The sequence below is a fragment of the Strigops habroptila genome, chromosome Z, assembly GCF_004027225.2.
Source record: "Strigops habroptila isolate Jane chromosome Z, bStrHab1.2.pri, whole genome shotgun sequence".
Lineage (NCBI taxonomy): Eukaryota > Metazoa > Chordata > Aves > Psittaciformes > Psittacidae > Strigops > Strigops habroptila.
In genome coordinates, this window is record NC_044302.2 from 22812945 (window position 1) to 22833850 (window position 20906).

Below are 20906 nucleotides of genomic sequence, written 5' to 3' on the forward strand. Positions count from 1 at the left end.
CATTCCAGGATTGCACAAGGCTTATTAGAGGGTGCGCAGAGGAGGAACCAAATGTAGGGAAGCACAGGCATTGACATGGTTTGGGGAGAACAAATGTTGGCAAACAGAGGAATAAGGTGATAAAAAGGGACAGCATATAAATGGTTCTGGTCAGGATGCTCTTCCAGCCATGCCTTATGCTGGGTCAGTCTCTGTCCTGCCACCTTATTCAACTCCAGTTCTAGCAGTTTTCCTGAATGAGGGACTCTCTATCTGCTGTGTCAGAGTGGGCCATGTGTCACTGGTGCAGCACCTAGAGTGGTGTGAGTGTGCAAGCCAGTGTGCAAGTGCTGGTGATGATCCAGCCTGACAAATGGGGAGGAGGTGATGTGACCAGCGGGTGTAGGTCTCTAGAGCGTGAGACCGCCGGCTGGGCCTGCTATTGAGGAGACCGGGGCAATGCAGGGCAGCTCTGTATGTCTGTGTGCCTGTGCTGGTATGCGCAGGAGGGTCTGTTCCAGCAGCTGGAGTGGGGCCATGGCCTCAGGGACTTGTCTATGTTGGCGGGGCGGGGCAGGGGTGCGGACCCAGCGGGGTGGACCTGTCGCCGCTGCTCCGGCCCCGCCTCCTGGGCACCGGCCGCACCTGCCCCGTCGCCACAGCCGGCTCCGCGGTTTGCTCCCAGCAGCAGGTAACAGGGGGGCTTTTCTCCGCAGCGGGGTGGGGTGTGGGTCCTCTCCTGTCCCTTGAGCATCGGAGCTGCGGGGCCCCTCCGGACACGCTCCGACATGCGCGGCAGCTTCGGGGCCCTCGTAGGGGCCGCGCCCCGCGGCTGCCCCTCGGGGCTCTCGCGGGCGGGACCGTCCCGCTGGAGGTGCGGGGAAACGCGGGGCGGCCGTGGAGCTTCTCCCGCTGCGGGAACGGGCGGGCTGGCCCGGGCGCTGTCCCCGCCGGCGGGGCGGGCTGGGTCTCGCTGCGTCGTGCTGCTGGCGGCGCGGAGCCGCGTGTGTCAGCTGAGGTGGTCAAAACTAGAGTTTTCGGCTGAAAAAGGCTTTGCAGTAAGTAGGACTGCTGGTTTGGGCTCCGCATCGGCTGTTTCTCAAAAGCCACGTGAAAAAATTGTTTTGCTACTGGAGTTTATAGCCAGTTCCAGGGATGTCTGCCCCAAAACTGGCTGTCAGCAAAAAAGTGAGTGTTGCTGCACTGGCTTAGCTGGTGGTGGCCAGGTTGATATGGGAGACATTGTGACAATCTAACCCGGGGTATAAGAGAAAGCTGGTGGCATTGAGGTTTGGTCTACTGTCCTGCTGTTATCTTGCATCCAGAAATACCTGCCTCGCTGGGTGGTAGCTGCTTTAGCTATGTTTTGTGTTAGTGAAACATTCGTGACCTTGAATTTTGTGTGCCTCTCTTTTTATTTAGGCGACTTGCTAAGTGTCTTCTGGCCTGATCTTGCACCAAACATTGAGATAATTTTCTTTTTCATGGTAGGAAGCTATATGTACACCACCACCATCCCTGAAATGCAAAACAAGCAAACAAAGTAAAAAAAAAAAAACCAAACCCAACCAGCACCTCTCTGTTGTGGAATTCACAGTCAGTGATTTAGCTTTTTAACCACAACGGGAAAATATTGTGAGAGACATTTCAACTGTGCTTAAGGGAGCAGAAGTCAGAGTGGCTTTAATATGCAAGCATTAGGTGCAGCACTCTGTGATGAGGTTCTTCCTTGCCAAGAGCAGTGGTCTCTGTGGGCAAAGATAGGATCTCTGCGGGGCAGCTGGAGCACAGAGATCAGAACTCTCTGAAGGACAGCCACGTAAGGTCAGAGTGGCAGTCAGTGCTTGCCTGGTAGGTGTTACAGATTGGTGTAATCCAAAGTGTTTGGATTTGCTCCATTTGTAGATGCTTATGGTGGCTATCTGACCACTGAAAATGTACCTGCCAGCTTCCACCTGGATAACCTGTTCTGGATTTACATGCTGATCTCAACCTCTTGAGCATCATGCATCTTTGCTAACACTCTGCAACACTCTGTTGAGGATGGGTTTACCCCATTAGTGGGAAACTGTCTGAAATTTCTCCTTCCTGGCAGATTTGGCTGAGATTTAACATGCCAGTGAGATGCAGGAGATAAGGCTGAATGGTCTAAAGGGGCTGTAAGACAAGAAATGTTAGGAAGCCCATTAGTCATGAGAGTCTTGTCCTGGAGGAGCGGTCCTGGTGGCCCAGAAGAATCTGCAGAATTGGAGGTTGAAATGATAGTCATGATAGATAGGGAGCCATCAGTGAACCATTTCCTCCACTTTATCTTTTTCTGTGGTGCTGTTCCCACTCCCATATGGGGTTCTCTGTAGCAGGGCAGAGAGAGAAGTGTTCAGAGCGCTATCATGCAACTAGATAAAGATCCAAGCTGGGGAAAAAAAAAAAATCTGGAAGCCTGCAGGCAGCATTTTATTCTCCCTGCATAAATTCCAGCTGTTATTGGCTACAGAGGCGCCTAACCCTCACTCCATACCTTCATTTGTGAATCAGCCCGTGCAGCCCTGGCAAGACTGATGAGTAAGCTCTGGGACCATACTGGGTGGGTATGCCAAAAGCAAGGGTGCACTGGAGTGATTGCAAGGACTTGGCACAACTCAAATGATACTCAAAGTATCATTTACCATGATACTAAAGTGGTAATAGAGATGGTGATGTGGAGACAGGTCTTTCTCAGGCAAGAGCAGAGGGGTAGGAGGGCTCTGGATGGACAGGGGGCTTAAAAGAAACCTGTGAAGCCTCCCAGCAAATGGCAGGTGAAGTTCTTTTCCACAACAAAGCTTCTCAGTCATGTCCTGTACCAACTGCAACTGCTATGGGAAAGAATTGCTTGGCATCAGAAACGGCGTAGTTTGGATGCAGCTGAGCTTGCAGCCAAGCGTGGAGTTTGCTGTGGTGGAGACTCCTTTGCTTCTCTAATTTAGTCATTGATAGTAGGCATATGGCACACATTTTCAAGTTTAGTGCTATCTAATTTATCCTGAGTGTTGCTCCTCTTAAGTTTTAGTAAATTACCCGGTAAATTCTTGCTAAGCAATCTGCTAGCAAATAGAGCAGTGTTTTTAATGCTGTTTAGTTATCTCAGCTCTAATGCTTGCAAAAAGCCTCGTGTTTTTGAAGCTGAAGGGAAGCTCTTAGGCTTTTTTGAAATGGCTGTGTACACCGCATGAAATTCCCAAATCGATATCTTTGAAATGCGTGTATTTTCCCTTTATTTACTCTTCCTTTCTTCGCATTTGCCAAAAGGCTATGGAAAGTTTCCTAATATATGGTCTTCATGCTCGTTGAAATCTGAGGCACATGTAAAGATCATCTGTACCAACAGGTACGGAGGAAGCTGTTGTGTTGCCCACCTTGAACTTTTATATTCTGAGGTGAGTTTTCTTCCATACAAGCAATCACAGGAAGACACTGGGAATACTCCAAAGTGCCAAACTTTACAGGCTGGTTTGCTGCTTCAAGGGCTGCACCAGGACATGGAGATCAGTGCCAGTGTGTGGAGTTCTCCACAGAATCTGCTTGGGTGTTGTTTTTTGTTTTGTTTGGTTTGATTCCCCCCTACCCTGTTGTTCAAACTGGAGGTGCCATGAATGTGTTACCAACAGGGTGAGCTGCTTGATTCCATGGTATTGTGTATGCAGGGGCTGGGGCATTCTTTCTATGATGGCAGTCCTTGTCCAGAGGGATCTAGCTGAAGGGGTAAAAGTCTTCACACACTTCCACACAAGTCTATTTTTAGAGGTGAAAGCTATTCAGAGGGAAGTATTGATTTTTCTCCTTTCCATCTTGAGCATTCTGTTTATCATTTTCTTCAGTTTGTGTGTAATGGACCATACACATAGCTATTCTTACTTCTCTCCTTCTGCTCTAAATGTGTGGTCCAGGCAAGGATGTAAGCCCTTTGCTAAAACAATTTTTATTTGATGCCTGAAGTCTTTGCATGCTACATACAGAACCTCATATTTTAAAACTAATTCAAATGTGCAACCTCTTATGTCTGCAGGAAACCAAAGCACAATGAGGTGTAATGATACAGCTCAGACTTGCAAATGACTTCAGAATGAAAGCTGACAGTTGGCACTGCCCTGCAGATTAACTGGAGGGGAGCAGCAGTGAATGGGTAATTTGTGCTTGTGTTTGCTATTGACTTCTGGCCACCGGTAGTATGTCTGATCATGTTAAAAGAGACAAAGGGATTGTCTTCACAGGTATCTGGCTTTAAACTGACAGAGGCGAAATTAAGATGACACATTAGGAAGAAGTTCTTCCCTGTGAGGGTGGTGAGGCTGTGGGCGCAGGTTGCCCAGAGAAGCTGTGACTGCCCCATCCCTGGCAGTGTCCAAGACTAGGTTGGATGGGGCTTGGAGCAACCTGCTCTAGTGGAAGGTGTCCCTGCCTATGGCAGGGGGTTGGAACTGGATGAGCTTTAAGGTCTTTTCCAAAACTAACCATTCTATGATTCTAATAGGTGTGATTTGGCAGTGCTGGTCACCCTGCTCCTCTGATGTTTGTGTCTGTTCTCAGGCAAACTACAAGATGTGCTCCTGGCTTCCTGGGTCTGGCCAGATGTTTCTCGGCTTTTGCTTAAAGATGCCATATGATGGATTCCTCTGGGCCTCTTGGAAGACGGCTGTGCTAGGTGATTGCTGTGAAGGGTGTAGCTCATTTGGAGCTTCAGGTTCATCCTTCAGCTGGCCAGTGGCCACCAGTCTCTTCTTCTGTTGCTCTGCTGCAGCAAGGGCCTGCTCCAGGGCTGGGTGTGGAGCCACCTTGCCAACAGTGCTGGCATCAGGTCCCAGCAGTGTTGAATCTGTGACCCCACCAGTAAACCATGTATCCACAGGTTGCATGGGGTCTTATGCCATTTCTCTGCTCCATGGGCACCTAGACCCCAGACTGTGCTGGTCCAAGGGTGCATCTGCTGCACAGCGGGTTCCCCCATGAAGAACATCTGAAGGGTGCACTGGGAATTGTGAGAAGATTTGTCCCAAATGACATGCACCCGTGAAGATGCCATGGTCTTTCATAGCCAGAGTGTGTCTGTGTAAAACCTGACAGTGCCGTGGGAAAGAGGATGGTTAGAGGACTCAGGTGGTTAGAATGTGCAAGTACAAGCAGCACAGGCTGTGTCTCTTGAGTTGTCCCTGCTGTTCCTGGGAAGACTCCTCTGTGTGCCGCAATTGCATCAGGCAGAGCTCAGCAGCACCACAGCCTGAAACAGAGCTGCTTCTGTCTTCCATGGGTTGCCAAGTGCTCAGAATTCTCCTGCTGACTTTTTGATTTAGGGCAGCATTTCTTTGTAAGTGAAAACCTGTGCTTCCAATAACAGTAAAAAAAAAATAGTGCTTTTAATTTATTTTTTGGTGGTGGGGTGGGTGGGTGGTAGTGATAATAATTTTTTTCCTGATATTACAGAGAAGTGCTGAGCATCAAAGGTTTTTCCATTTTGTATGAGAAGGAAATAATGCTATGACTTGGCAGCACTTGTGGGAACTGCAGCTTGGGCACATGATGTTTCTGATATGGATTGCACCTCCTGAAACGCTTCATGGCTTTCTTATTATGTGATGTGCCACTTTCTTCCTTGAACGCTGAAGGGTATAGTGCATCGTGGGAGGAGTCCAGTTGAAGACTGTGACTTTTTAAGGAGCTGCAGGAAGCATCAGAAATGACACTCTCTCAGGCTGTCCAGTTCACTTTACCTGGGTCAGAAGCTGGCCTGGCTCTGAGGATGGGCTGATGAGTGGGCATGGTGGTGGCTGCTACTTTGTTTGAACTGTGATGAACCACTCAAGTGCAAAGTATTTTCATTCTGTAGAAACAAAAGCTTAAAATCCAAGATGTGTTGATGGCTGAATAAAAAACTAATTAAGTCAGCTGACAAGCCAGAACTGCTCACCTCCTCACTGAATGCATGGCAATCCGAAGTGGTGACTGACATGAACACATGGAGAAGGCTTGTGCACCGCGGCACTCTAATTGGATCGATCAGAGGACTTGCCTGGTCTTGCTTGACAGACAAGGTCATGTGTTTTGGGCACAGCACAGGTTTGCTTTCTGGCTGCCAATGGTAGTAGGTGAACCAGAGAATGTACAGAAGACTGTGTAGGATTGTGCCGGTGTGCTGCCTCCTGACCAGCCTGGATGAACATGGCCTTTACTTCCATAAAGCACTAGGTCACAAGCTTGCTGACCCACTGGCTGGTGCTGTAGGGCTCCTTCCCCTTTTAACCGAGTCAAAGCTGTTCATTTTCTGTGTCCCAGCTCAGCTTCCCTGAAATGGAGAGGCTGGACTGAAGAGCTCAGGACTGTCATGTGGTCAGAGGGACATCCACTCAGATGTGAAGTCCTTTTTAAGAGAGCAAGCCATTCTGTGCTACTAAAACAAGTATAATTAGGGCCCCAGAGGTGATCAGACAAGCAGCTGACTTAGGAGTGTGGTGGATAAACTCTGCTGAACAGACCTCAGTCCTATTAGTGACATCTGGCTATGTTGAGTAGTGCCATGGGGGTCATGAGAAGCAGTGCTGCTGTGATGGGACTGGCATCATAACACGCAAGGATGCTTGTGGCCCCCTTGTGGGGAGGATCCTGCTCTGGACCCTCCTTCTTGGGCAGCAGGATGAGGCCCAGATGGACCCATGTCTCTCATGTGAGGGTGATGAGGCACTGGCACATGTTGCCCAGAGAAGCTGTGACTGCCCCATCCCTGGCAGTGGTCAAGGCCAGGTTGCATGGGGCTTGGAGTAACCTGGTCTAGTGGAAGGTGTCCCTGCCCGTGGCAGGGGTTTGGAACTACGTGATGTTGAAGGACCCTTCCAACCCTAACCATTCTATGATATGGCAGAAATGTGTATGGACAATTTGGGCTGCCTTTTGTTCTGGGCAAGCCCTGTGTGAATGCAACTTGTCTCCACAAGAGCCAGGAAAACATCACAGATTTGCTCAGGGGAAAGCCAGGCTGGCTGTCTTGAATCACCTCCCTGGCCTCCATGTGCCTCAGCATAGCTTCTAGGAGGATCTGTTCCATGATCTTTCCAGTTACAGAGGTGAGGCTGACAGGTTGGTAGTTTCCGGGGTCCTCCTTTCTACCCTTTTAAAAATGGGTTCAGTGTTTCCCTTTTTCCAGTTACTAGAGACTTGGCCTGAACTGCCATGACTTTTCAAACATAGGATATTTGGTGTGGTGGCTTGGCAGCTACATCAGCCAGTTGTCTCAGGACTCTGGAATGCATCTCATCAGGTCCCGTAGACTTTAATTAGGTTCAGGTTCCTCAGGTGGTCTCGAACCTGATCTTCTCTTGCACTGCGCCCCCAGTCCCTGCCTTTAGGTCCATCCACTGGAGAGATGTAGGAAAAGAGATTGCCAGGGAAGACTGACGCAAAAAAAGCTATTGAGTTCCTTAGCCTTTTCCTCATCTGTTTTTTACCAGTTTGCCAGTTGTATTCGTTGCAGACGTGCACTTTGTTTGATCTTCCTTATCTGGCTGGCATACCTATAGAAGTCCTTACTATTCCTTGTGTCCCTTGCCAAGTTCAGCTCTATCTGCACCTTGGCCTTCCTGATTCCATCCGTACACAACTGGGCTATATCCCTATGTTCTTCCCAGGATACCTGTCCCTGCTTCCACTCCACTGCTTATGCATTTCCTTCTTGCCTTTTAGTTTGACCAGCAGGTCTAGATGCACCATCATCCACATTACCAACTGACTGACCTTCCAAATCCACAGCTTTATACCTATTGTATAGACACACCTGTAAATGTGAGGTGCATGTGGTGCAGGGAGTACTATATTAATCTTTGCATTGCTGCACAGGCTCCTGATACGTGCTCCTTAAACCCCACAGAAACCAAGTTACAGTAATTGGGTATCTGCTGCCAAGTCTGGCTTCATCTTCCACTGGTACCATCAGCAGGAACGGTAAGGCATCAGCAACAGTGGTAAGGAAAATGCTGATCATCTGCTTTCGAGGCAAAAAAGTGTATTTTGTAAAGAAAAAAATGTCGTTGTTCCACATCTGCTATAAATAACATATATGGTCATAGTAATATTTGTGTCATAGCTGCTGATTCCCAGTATTTAGAACAAATCAGCCCCTAAATTCTAGGAAATTTAAAACAAACAAAACCCTTGAATTCCTGTCAGTTTGCGTCATGAGGGCACACTTAGGGTCACGTATCAAGGATGGTCAAGGGTGTTTTTGTTGCCACTGTAAAGGTTAGATACTTCACTGTAATGGTAAAAATCAAAATGAATCTGAAACTTCCAGCCATAAGTATAATTTTATTGCTGAGGCTCTGAGAACATCGGTATGAGGGTGGCTGGGCTGTAATGCGTTGTAAGTGCTGATGTGAAGATGGAGTGTTGCAGAAAGATCTAGTATGTGCACCCTCCATGTTGCTGCAGCTGGGTGTCCTGCCCTTCCCAGCCAAATCCAGTGAGTCACTAATGTCCGCAGGAGGTTTTTGGAGCTTTGCACAGAGGTGCAGGTACAAAGGAGCTCTTCAAAGCAGAAGAAAGAATTTTTCCTCAGCTGGCTTGACTACCTCTGACAATGTCTTTGGGAGAAGGCAGAAGACAGATCATTTTTCTCACAGTGTTCCAGCCTTGACAGCTCAGCATAGACAGCTGGAGTCAGACTTGCCAATTATCTCCTTCCATCTGCTTCCTCCCATGCTGTCTGTTGTTCTGGTTGCTCTCAGGTGGCCTGCCTGATGTCTCCGTCAGAATCAAAAAGCTGTATAAGAAGAGCCACCATGGTGAATATCCTGAAGAGAGCCGAGGTTATTTAACCTAGGTTGTTCTCTCTGGTGGTTACTCCTAGAAAGTCTGGATTTGGCCTGGTGCTGTTTCAGCAAATTGTGCTCTTGTAAGATGCCGATGGGGAAAAAATTTGCAACAGAAGAGCAGGGGTTGCATTCCTACTAACCATTATACTCTTCTTAGCCTTGCAGGGCTGCTTTGTACATACATAGTGGTCCATACATTGAAGGCTTGCTGCATGGGAAGTGAGAAAATTAATCATGAGCAGCAGACCTCCGTTCACGCAGAGGAGCACTGAATGCTCTTTGTCAGCACATGTTACTGTAGTGTGCTATGGGGACTGGGGGAGGACAGGGCATGTTATATGCTGCCCTGAAGTTTTATTACTGCCTTCCTTGAAATTGCTCACTACTGACTGGCATCCATTACAATAAGTACTTAGAAAGATGCTTCCAAAAGTCCAAATGAATGAAGATATGGGTGTACCACATCCAGAGCTGTTTAGTGACAGCTTATTGCAGCAATTTCTGTTCATGCAGTTCTCTGAGTGGAGGAGACCTGCTAATTCTTACCACTGCTCCTGCTGCTACATTTTGATGTTAGTGAAGACTTTAAAACAAAGAAGTAACTTCAAAAACATCAGTCAAATTTTTGTCCGTCAGAAAATTTCAGTTTGAATTAATACTTTTCAGGTAATGACATAATAACAATTAAGAATTCTCCTTGAAAGTAGATTTGTTTGTTTGTTTGTTTGTTTTCCCCTGCTAGTCAAATCTTGTCAAATCTGGGCTAAATGGCTGAATACTCCTCCTTTCAGTGCCTTCTGCCTGTTTGTTCAGGCCCCACACATTTTTCACTGCCTCCGCTCCTCGTAGAGCACTCTGCCACCAACTTGGGGTGGACAAGAACTGAATTATGTGAGATCAGTTTACGTTGTCCTTGTTTGCAGCAGGGGTGTAATACATGAACCTGCTGTGGGTCTGCCGTGGATGAAAGGGAGGCTGTGGAAAAGGATACTGGTGCAGAAGCAGTATTCTTGCTGCTGTGACAGAGGTGCATGACATGCAGGTGACAGTGCATTTCCTGACGGTGCGGTCTGTTGTACAACCCTGTGGCTGCATACTCTGGGGTTTGCAGAGGCCCTGATGTTCAAGTTGTGTTTTTCCTGAAGATCCAGAATCACCCTCCCAGGTTTCCTAGATTTATAGAACGATTTGGGTTGGAAGGGACCTTCAACATCATCTAGTTCCAACCTCCTGCCGTGGGCAAAGACACCTTCCACTAGACCAGGTTGCTCCAAGCCCCATCCAACCTAGCTTTGAACACTGCCAGGGATGGGGCAACCACAGCACATCTGGGCAACCTGTGCCACTGCCTCACCACCTTCATATGAGATACATGGGCCCATCTCATTGGTTTCCCATGGTTCCACCCTCACAGGGAAGAACTTCTTCCTGAGGTCTCTTCTAAATCTCCCCTCTGTCAGTTTAAAGTCATTGCCCCTTGTCCTGTCACTATATGCCCTTATAAAAAGTCCCTCTCCAGCTTTCTTGTAGGCTCCCTTTAGGTATTGGAAGACTTTTAAAAGGCCTCCCTGGAGCTTTCTCCAGGTTGAACAAGCCCAGCTCTCTCAGCCTGTTTTCCTTCTGTTTCCTTTGAGGCACAAAGCAATGGCTGTCAGGATGGGTCAGTTAGCCATGCAAATACCTGGCAAGTTTAGTTTCCTCTGACAGAGTTTAAGGATCTTTGTGTATTAGGATCCCAGCTCACTCAAGCTGCTTAGTGACGTGCTCAAGGGCTTGGCTCAAAAATAGTTACAAAAGAACAGGTAGGAGAAGGACTCAGGTCAGAGCTTTCATATGACAATGACATTTTTGAAGCAAGGAGGAAGTGCCAACTGCACATGCATGATGGCTCTGTGCAAAAACCTAGGTAATCATGTCCCACTTGGTACACGTGCAAGTGCCTGTGCACTCTAGGGACACCATGAGAAAGAAGGCTGCTGCCTTGTGTTTTGCACTGTTGTAGGAAATATCTGCCAAAACCGCTTCTTCTGAGAAGCTTATTGTTTGGCTCACACATTCTGGTTTACTAAAAGGACAAGGAGGGTTTTTTTCTCTTTTAGCATTCTATCTGGGTTTTTTTAAGCCTTTAAGCCTATTCTTCAGGGTTTTCCTCCTTGTCCTGTGGGTTAAGAGACTTTATCTGGAAACACTGTTTTGTGAAGCACAGCAGATGCATAGAAAGGAAAGGCTGTAATGTAAAGAAGTACAAGATGTGGGGCAGGGGTGGAGAGGCGTGTAAAGGTAGAGAGAGAACCAGTGAACAGTTGATCTTAGTGCATCAGTAGCTGAAGAAGCACCAATTGCAAGCAGAGCTTTCTCTGTGTCTCAGAGAGGAATATTACAGCATTTTAAGGGATGTAGGTAAGCCAAAGCACTTTATGCTACTGAGAAGAGAGATTAAGTCAAATTCAGAAGATGGTTACAGCCACACTGTTGTGTGAGTGTTACAGTGTCTACAGAGCTGACTGTCAGAATCAGTGGAATATGGAGGCTGAAAGGAAACATGCTAAGCACAGATGATGACTGCTTAGGCCTTGTTTTGATATGTTCTATGTGCATCTTTCAGGCTGCTATGCTTCTACTTGTTCTGTGGTTACTTCCCAGTCACTCTCTGGAAAGGGAGCAGATTTCCCATCCTATAAGCTCTAGTTTCCTTCAGAAAAGAGCATTTGATTGCAAGGGTAGTTGTTTTCAGTTCAGAGGTGCTGCTCAGAGGTACAGGAGCAGTGTGGCTGAAGAAGCAGTTTTGAATTGTGTTGCGTAAGAAAGAGTAGCCAAGAGAATGCTCAGTGAAAGAACTCCTGAAGGGTTGAATTTTAAGGTCCTCTTTTTCTGCCCATTGCTATGCAGGCAGGAAGTGATCCAGAATGGCTTCCTGGGAGTGAAAGCGACATCAATAAATGTTGGTCCTGTCCTTTCATCCTTGTTAGAAAATGTGAGTTAGGGGGAGCATTGTGAGTTGGGAAGGTGCTGATGAAAGAGGTCCAGTTTGTGTTGAGATAAAGTTTTGGCCTCATTTCTGTCAGCTTCCAACCATCTTGTTTATATCTTGTGATTCTGAAGTTAGCTTACGAATATATCTGCTACAGCATAGCTCCTGCTATGGACCAGCAGCACACTGTCCTGTGCACCATCCTAGCATAACAGACAATGTCCCTAAGGTGCAGAACTTACTGTCTGAGCAGAAGGCACAAGAGTGGAGGTCAGGACATACAAATCTTGCAAGCTGACCAGAAGACACAGTCTGAAAGGCAGATAGAATCATTCTGTTTCCTTGCTGAAATACAATTGAAACACAAAGAGTTGATATTCTTTATGACTTCATGTAGATGCAGATATATTTTCTGTTAATTTTTTGTTTGGTTCACTTGCAGCCCACTGTTCTTTCCAGTGTTTGAATGAGTAAATGAAAATGGTATGTGGCTACAGGCTTTCTGTATCTCAGAAGGCACAATGGTAAAGTGGCGAATTTCCTCTATCTGGTTTGATAGAGGAAAAGTGGACTGGCAAGTTCAGTTTGGGGTCTGGAAGTTGCCCTTGCCTTTGCATCTTCATAAGAAGGAATGTTTTTAGGTGCAATTAAAATTGCAGTGAATTGACCAGATCTGAGCCAAACCCTTTTAGTGCTGCAGTTCTTCAGTTCACTAGGACTAAAAACATCCTGTTAACAGCAGAGGGTACACACAAGGAGCAGGTTGGGTGAGTAATCATTTTAATATTGTTGAAATAGAGCTTTTAAATGGAAGATCCAAGATGAGCCACTCCCTTTACTGATTTCTGGAACGACATATATTTGCAGAGTTCCAGGACTAGCAGACATCAGTACACTGGACCATATTTATCAGAAACAAATTTGAATTGATGCTCTTGGTTTAGAGACTGCTTCTGCTAGTGCAAACAGCAGTGTTCAGCACCTTGTGCTGGCCACTCAGTTTCTTGCTTCATTGCTAGTCTCTGTAGAATTCCTGTGCTCTATTAAGCCAAGAGGTAGTCTGTCACAGTGAGGAAATACAGCAGCTCTCTGCCTCCCCAACGCAGACAGGAGTTGGCTGTAAACCTCGTTGTTGTGCCCTAAAGTGTTTGATACAGCTGACGGCTGTGTACTTGTCCCTGAAATGATGGTCAATGGAAGAAACATGTCTATTTTGGTAACACCGACCTGTACATTGATCCAAGCTTATCCTTCAGAGATCCCAGACTAAAATAGAGAAGGGCTTTCCTATGACTAGGTATAGCAGCTTTCTCTTATTGAGAAAACATATCACTTGATCCAGGAACCATGAAAAAGCAATGCAGAGGTTACTGGTTCATTGTCTGCCATGAGTATGTGCATATCTGCACTATGACCATCCATATGGACTAACCAAAAGCACCAGGCAGGGAAGACTGGGTGGGTAGGAGGAATCATAGTGTTACAGATGTTAATGTCCTCTGTTAAAGAACATGGTCTTCCCAAGGAGCCAGTGGATCTCTTTATTTCAAAAGAATCATGAATTTGTGTTGGTAATTCTGAATAGTGTCTAGAAGATTTCCTCAATCTTTTATCATTCTGTTTTCCTGTGATTTCTGTCACTTTCAGGTAAATGGAAGATTTGGAGGCTAACTTAATCCAGACACGCAAAGCATGTAGAATAGAGCAAATGATAGCAAAATGGCTTCATCGTTCTCGGGATGGTGCATCCAGGTAAACATGTTTTTTGTGAAAGAAACATCTGTGGATCACCTTTGATCAGAGACAGTGCAAGCTTGTTCTCAGCAGGAACAGGTTGCAGATCTTACTTATTGTTTCAGTTGTTCTTGGGAAATATGTATACAGTAGTCCCTAGGGGAAGGAAAAAAAAAAAAGAAGGTGGTTTTAAGCATCCTCCTTGGCTTCCAGGGACAGATGTTCCTGCTTTCAGGCATTCTTGTTTTGTGAGCCATAAAATTCTGCAGAAATACAATATTGCTCAATGTAAAATGCTTTTCTTGAAGGTAGGGTTGTACTTCTCCTTGTTTCTTGCCATTGGCCCATATTTTTAGCACAAGACTGAGTTGTATTTACAAGGGGTCCTGGCCCACAGCGACTTTACTTTCCTAAGGTCTGTGAATCAACATTAAGGTGGACTGGATCCTGGCAGAAGCAGAGATCTGTAAATTTTGTCACTGCCTTGCTGCGTAAAGGTGTTGCTGTGATCTGTGGAGGTCAGACTTGCTGCGGGGCACACCTAGAGTTCTCCCTCCATGTGACCACTGGGCTGGGATGGCTAGAAGAGTTATGGTTACAACCAGCTAGTGCTACTGGTCTGATATCTTCAGCTTTCTGTGGAGCCTGGAGAATCATTGCTGGCCTGCACATTACAGAGCCACCTGTGGGTACCCAGAGAAGTGCTGGCCTCTCTGTGTACTGACGCAGTCCCCTGAAAGTGTGTGTGAATCTATGCCCCTTCTATAAAGTATAGTCTGATTGTATCTTAATGACCAATTTTTTATCTCACAGGGGGAGCGTGTCTGTGACAGACAGCAGCAGTGATGGCAGTAGCCAGCCTGCCAGCCGTGTCAAACTTACTGTCACAGTATACAAAGATTTGGTCCTCCATCATTACGGCTTTGAGATTTGTCCAAACCTTCCTCTTACAATTGCCTCTGTCACTGCAGGTAAGCACCTTTTCCTTCTCCCTACAATCATAGGTGTGAGAAGCCTGAATTGTCCCAATTGGCCTTAGTGATAAACTCCGGCCAGTATTTATGAGTTTCTTGGGTACTTCTGGTTGGCATGTGATCCCTGAATTTTAAGGGCAAAAGCCTATGTGCTTGTGGTGTGGAGAGTGCTTGAACATTTACTGCATTCTGATGGCATGCAAGAAATCTAAACTAATGGCAGCTTCACTGCTAATTCTTCGCCTATACTCAGACACAGCTGACCTTCAGGGATGTGAAGATCTGTTTCAAAGCAAAGTTCTTTCTTGTGTTTTATCTGAAATGTAAAGGAAGAATTTAATCTAATCTTAGGAGTTTTTATTCTGCAGTGGCCCCTGTGATTTGTTGAAAATGCATTCTGGGCTTATATCCCTGTAACGCAGAGATCACTGCTGGTTATAGGCAGTCCAGGTGAAATTCTGCTTAAGTTGAGCAGATCAACTCTTCCGGTTATAAAAGGTATAACTCTGCTTTTAAGGTGGCTTGGGGGTTTTGAATAAAAACCTGTGAATCTGTTTTTTATTTACCTTTTACTTTCTTAATGGGTACACAAAAATGCCTGCTTTTTTATCTGTTGGTATGAGTGTGACAGCCAGAGAAAGCCTATGCCCAAGCTGGGCAGGTAGGTGTTGTGGAGAGAGTGGCAGAAGGACTGGCTTGGGCTCTGCCTCTAGCTGCCCGTGTGGGCTGTGGTGTCCACCATCTGCCTGAGCAAACGGCCTGCCCAAGTGCTTGTGCTTGTCAGATGTTTAGTATAAAGGCACTACAGTATGGTCTCTGACCTTTCACGGTGATTTTGAGTGAAATTTTCTCTTTGTGCTTCTTCCTGTGGGAAACATGGCTAAATTAGCTAAGGGTATTGGGGTCTAAGAAATGGGGAAGGAGGTTTTCTGTCACACTTTGTTCCTAATCAGAAAGAATCGATGTTTTATTAAAACTGATGCACAAAGAAACCTGTCCTTTTAAGTCCTGTCCTTTGCTGTGGGAGTCCATGGCTAAAAGCCCTTTGTTTAATTCTAGGTGATTGTGTTTTGCCTTTCATGTGTGCTACCTGACCCATGGATCTCCCTGAGGGGCAGGTGGAAGGTGCTGGGGGTTGCATGCTCAATCCTTCATCTCAGACCAGAGGTCCACCTGCTCCTTAAAGCCCTTGCATCCTGTGGCTGCCACTCTCCTGGAAAGCAAAACTCAGAAACCATCTTTTTCCCTTGTTGTGGGTACTCTCAGCAACCAGTGAGGTTATGAAGACCTCCTCTCCCAGGTTGCACAGGGGGGCCACCATGCTGGAAATCAAGCCCACATCTCCCAAGGACTGCTGCAGCACCTTGGTCTGGATGGTGGCATGCCAGGGGCGCCAAGCCCTGGCCCATGCACCGTACATGGTCAGCCACTGGGATGTAACCAGCAGGGTCAGGCCAGGGTGCAGACCCTGCAGACAGGAGCACTGTGCTGTGGCAGTTGCCCAGAGGCCTCCGTGTGCCCAGGGCTTGGAGGCAAGTCAAGGCAGTGCTCCTACCCCCCAGTCCTCCTGTGGTTATCCAAGAACCTGTGAGGTCTCCTGCTGCACCCTGGGCAGGGCCGTGTGTTGGGCTGCGACAAGGAAAAAGACGATGCACAAGAGTGATTTTCTGTGGTGCAGGGGCAGCTCATGGGGCCAGAGAACAGGCCAGGCGAGGTGGTACGGACATGGCCAGTGGTATACTGGCTCCCATCAGGACCCAGCATCCTCTGGCCCCTTTTTATTTTGCCAGCCAGAGGCAGTTGCTGAGGCAAGTGAGTGCCAGGCGGGACGAGAAGCTCACAGTGAGCGTCCCCAGTGGGAGGAGGTCTGCTGGTATGGTGCTGTCATGACTAACAGTGTGCCACTCACCCACAGGGAGCACTGCCGAAGGGAAGCTGCAGCCAGGTGACCAGGTCCTCCTGATAAACTCCACTGTGGTGGACGACCTATCTGTTGAACGAGCGGCTGACATCATCAGGTGTGGTTCCACATGGCCTGCAGGGATGAGGTGGCTGAGGGCTGAAAGGAGAGGTGCGGGGATGGGGCCTCACTAAGGGTTACAAAGGTGCACGGTGGTGTGGGGCTGGCTCAGTGGGGGCCTGCCCCACAGGAACAAGTCTGCCCTGCAGCTGAAGGGCACAGCAGCCCAGGAGAGTGGGTTACCCCACTTTTCTCTGCCATGTGGGGTGCTTGGTGGACTGTACTGAGCGCCTTCCCTCACAGTGGGGGCAGAGGGGCTGGAGGCCCCATTGGCACTGTCTGTCATGACACTGGGGAGGAAGGTACAAGCAGCTGCTGACCCTGGCTGAGTGCATGTCTCTGTTACAGGGAGGCTGGTGATGAGCTCCTCCTAACTGTCCTGCGCTGCACATCAGTAAGTGGCCTTTTTTCAGCACTCAGCACTCCCAGCAGCACTGCCGCAGTGTGGCCCACAGGGAAGGTGTGGTGTCTGTGCTGACACACAGCCGTCGGCCTGACCAAAGCCGAGAGAGAGAGCTGTGTGGGTCCTCTGCTTTCATGCATGCCCTTTGAAGAGGTTTTGGGGAGAATCAGTGATAACTCCTCACAGCTCACGGGGTGAAGAGCCAGGGTGGCTTTCAGAGCCCACCACACACAGAGGCTTGCTAAGCTGTTTGAGCCCATACTCTCTGGAGCTGGAGGCTCCATCAGGAGCTGTGAGGGCCCAACAAGGCTCTGGGGCAGGAGGCCACGATGACTGGAGCGCAGGCACGTCTCTTCAGCAAGCTGTGGCCGGCCTGCCAAGAACAGCCTGGAGTGCTTCCCATATGCTGGAGCTGTGTGGGACATGGGGACCATCCTGACATGAAAGGCAGGCACCGAGGCTGCAGGGCCAGCATCTGCCCTAGGTGCTTCTTGGAAGCTCTTCCAAGGTTTTCCTTTTGACTGCTGGAAAAATAATTCTTTTTTTCTCCAGGCTCTGTGTGGTTAAGGGCTGTCACCTGGGTGTGGATCATACTTTGGGAACAGAAGTTAAGTTTTATTACAAAACTTTGGTGCTGATTGCCCATTCCTGTAGCATAAAATTCCCCAGAAGGCATGTACTACCAACATGACGTGTTTATCCATTTGGATTTTAATGTGTATGTGTAAATGCTGAGGTGCAAGGCAAGGACAAAATTGGGTTTGTGTGCTTTATGCCTTATTGTGATGGCAAGTGGCCTGAGGAGGGTTGCTCCCCACCCCAGAAAGCATTCTGGGAGTGGTTTTGTTTGTTTGGAGGCCTGTTTTTTTTTAATTTATTCCTAGAAACAAGAATGTTAATTCCTTCAGAAGAGTTACTGGAGTTCTCAGGCTTAAGGTCATGAGGTTTCTTGGCCATTCAGTAAAGGTACATTAAAGAGAAAATCTCTTAAATGAATCTTCCCTGCCCAAAGCTTTCCATTCAACAGATGTGCACAAAGCCAAAGTAACCACGAAAACTTCAAGCAAACCCACTTAACAGTGGCTTCCCTCTTTTGTTAATCTAATCTCCCTTGCATAGTACATTGGCTGTCAGTCTTGCCAGTGCTTGATCTGGCTCTGGAGACCAAGGGAGAAATGAAAGTGAGTTTTAGAAGACCTAAATGCCTGCCAAAAGGGTTTCAGAGAGAAAAGTGTTTTGGAAACCCTGCATGGGATTTGGAACACCCTTCACAGGCCTTCATGCATTGTTGAGAAGCAAAAGGGGCACAAACCCATTTTTGTTTTTTCCTTTGCAGGTCACTTTAAGGACACCTCCAAGTACAGCCAAGGCTGATCTTTGGTTTGGGGTTGGCTCTTGCCCCACTCTGAAGGCAGCTGTGCTTAGAGCTGAGAGGTAACACCTCCCATCGATGGATACCAGACCCTCTGCCGGGGCTGCACTGTCCGTACTAGAAGGGATATGGGAGGCCTTGGCCCTCCTCAGGGCAGCTGTGGGGCATAATGATCCGTACAGCCCGGCAGACTCTGGAAGGGCTTGCTGGCCAAGAAGAGAGACTCCTGCCTGCCTCCCATCCTCTGTCCTTGCCAAATGGCCTCAGGGCAAGATGGTGCTGTGGCAGGTTGGGAGGCACCTGCGCCTCTGGCAAGAGTGTAGGGATTGCTCTACCTTGAAGTTGTCTAGGAGGATACTGAGGGATACTGCTTCTGTTCTTCTTAGGGACTGACATGTTTTACAAGAGCAGGACATTTGCGAACAAGAAGTTGGTGGTTCCTAGACTCATGTGGTGTCTTGTGAGGTTGGTAGGCCCCTGTCATGATGAAAGCATGGTTATGCGACATGGTTATGTGACAACAGTGCAATGAAGTCAAGTTGGCTTTTTAGCCTTGGACAGTTTTCTTAAACATTTGCAATATGACAGTATGCTCTAGAAACCCCAGTTGAGCTGGGATGTGCTGCATACGCGGCTGTGTTCTTGTGATACACTGACAGGGGATTTTGTCTGTCACTGCAAGGCACTCTGCATGTGTTGGTTTATGGTGCTGTGTAGCCTTAATGCAAGCCAGCTTTTGGTAGATTAACAGTTGTTCTGCAGGATTCTGGCTTCATTGCAAGAGTTGGGGAGACATGTGAACACAGTAGCTGGTTAACATGCAGTGAAATTAAGAGTGTGTACAGGATGTGTTGCATGTGCATCCACTTGTTGGACAGCTGGGTCTGTGTTCAGAAGGCAGCAACCACCCAGGCAGGTCTTCTTGTAGCCCAGATAAGTTTTGCCTATAGCAAGCCTGGAGGCTGAGAGACTCCTAACATCACCTGTTCCTGTAAGTGTGAGACAGTGTGGTGTGAGCAGCTTCCGCATGGGCTGTGATTGCACTCTTGCCTGTACAGTGGGCCTCTGCATCTTGTACCTAACTGCAACAGACTGAGTTGCCAACCAAGTGCTGTTATTTTTTTCAGGGCGGGCCCAAGTCGTCGTTTCTTACTGCAGAGAAGAGGGCAAGGCTAAAAACAAACCCTGTGAAAGTACGGTTTGCAGAGGAAGTGCTGGTGAACGGACATGCGCAGGTCAGTGGGTATGGCTACAGCCAGACGCCATGGACAATGCATGCTGAGAAGTAATGGTTCCCATCTGGGGACAGATGCCAGGCTGGCTTAGCGTGGCCAGGACCTACAGAGTGTCTTCACCTGGATATACATCCAGGCATCTGGTGCCAACTTGTTTCCTAGGCTCACCTGTGACTGAGGAGGAAGCACTGGAATCTCTAGAGGGGTTTATGTTTTATTTGTTTACTTAGACTAATGGAAAATACCTAATGAAGAGTCTCTCTCCAGCATCCTTGTAGGCCCCACTCAGATATTGGAAGGCTGCTATGAGGTCTCCACACAGCTTCTCTTCTTCAGGCTGAACAACCCAAATTTTCTCAGCCTATCATCTTCATATGGGAGGTGCTCCAGCCCCCTTATCATCCTCGTGGCACTCCTCTGGACTTGCTCCAGCATCTCCAAATCTTTCTTATGTTGGGGACATCAGAACTGCCCACAGTAATCTATAGCTGGAGGTTCACACTAGTATCTGCCTGGGAGCTTCCATGGAGCTGTTTCAGCCAGAGATTGGGCACTGGTGTTGTAGCAAGTGCAGAGGAGGCACACGGTCAATATGTAGTTTGTCATTCATTTAATGAGAACATACAGGTAAGAGACATTCATTTGCATGTTGGGGTCCCACCTGCTCCAAGCTCAGGAGTGTTGTGTCCTGACTAAAAGGAAATGCAGCAGGAGGGCCAGGAGGCCTCCATGGATGGATAAGGAGCTGCTGAGGAAACTTACAGGGAAAAAAGAAGCTTATAGAAGGTAGAAGCACGGACAGGCGGCCTGGGAAGAATACAGGGACTTTGTCCAGAAAACTAGGGACCAGATCAGGAAAGCTAAGGCCCGGTTAGAACTGAGTCTGGCAAGGGATGTGAAAGATAACAGGAAGGGCTTCTATAGGTAGATTGCAAACAAAAGACAGATTAGGGATAATGTGGGCCCTCTCTGGAAGCTAACGGGAGAACTGGCTACCCTGGATTTGGAGAAGGCCGAGGTTCTTAATGACTTCTTTGCCTCAGTCTTCACTGGCAAGTGCTCTGACCATGCCACCCAAGTCTTGGAAGGCAGATGCAGGGAACTGTGAGAATGAAGACCTTAGGCCCACTGTAGGAGAGGATCAGGTTCAAGATCATCTTAAGAACCTGAATGTGCACAAGTCCATGGGACCTGATGAAATCCATCAGCAGGTCCTGAAGGAGCTAAGCCACTGTCCATCATATGTGAAAAATCATGGCAGTCAGGTGAAGTTCCCAATGACTAGAAAAAGGGAAATATAACGCCCATTTTCAAGAAGGGGAATATGGAAGACCCAGGGAACTATAGACCAGTCAGTCTCACCTCTGTGCCTGGCAAAATCTTA

General features: G+C 47.7%; 1 protein-coding gene across 1 annotated transcript in view; it reads left to right on the top strand.

The window, feature by feature from the left end:
* Nucleotides 1–602: 602 nt before the first annotated feature.
* Nucleotides 603–20906, top strand: part of FRMPD1 (FERM and PDZ domain containing 1) — a 39075-nt gene continuing 18771 nt past the window's right edge. Inside the window, exons 1-6 of the mRNA XM_030511647.1 lie at nt 603–670; nt 13432–13536; nt 14332–14489; nt 16408–16510; nt 16861–16906; nt 19415–19522. Of these exons, the coding sequence (XP_030367507.1) occupies nt 13436–13536; nt 14332–14489; nt 16408–16510; nt 16861–16906; nt 19415–19522 (516 nt within the window). The 5' untranslated portion in view covers nt 603–670; nt 13432–13435. The remainder of the gene's footprint in view (nt 671–13431; nt 13537–14331; nt 14490–16407; nt 16511–16860; nt 16907–19414; nt 19523–20906) is intronic.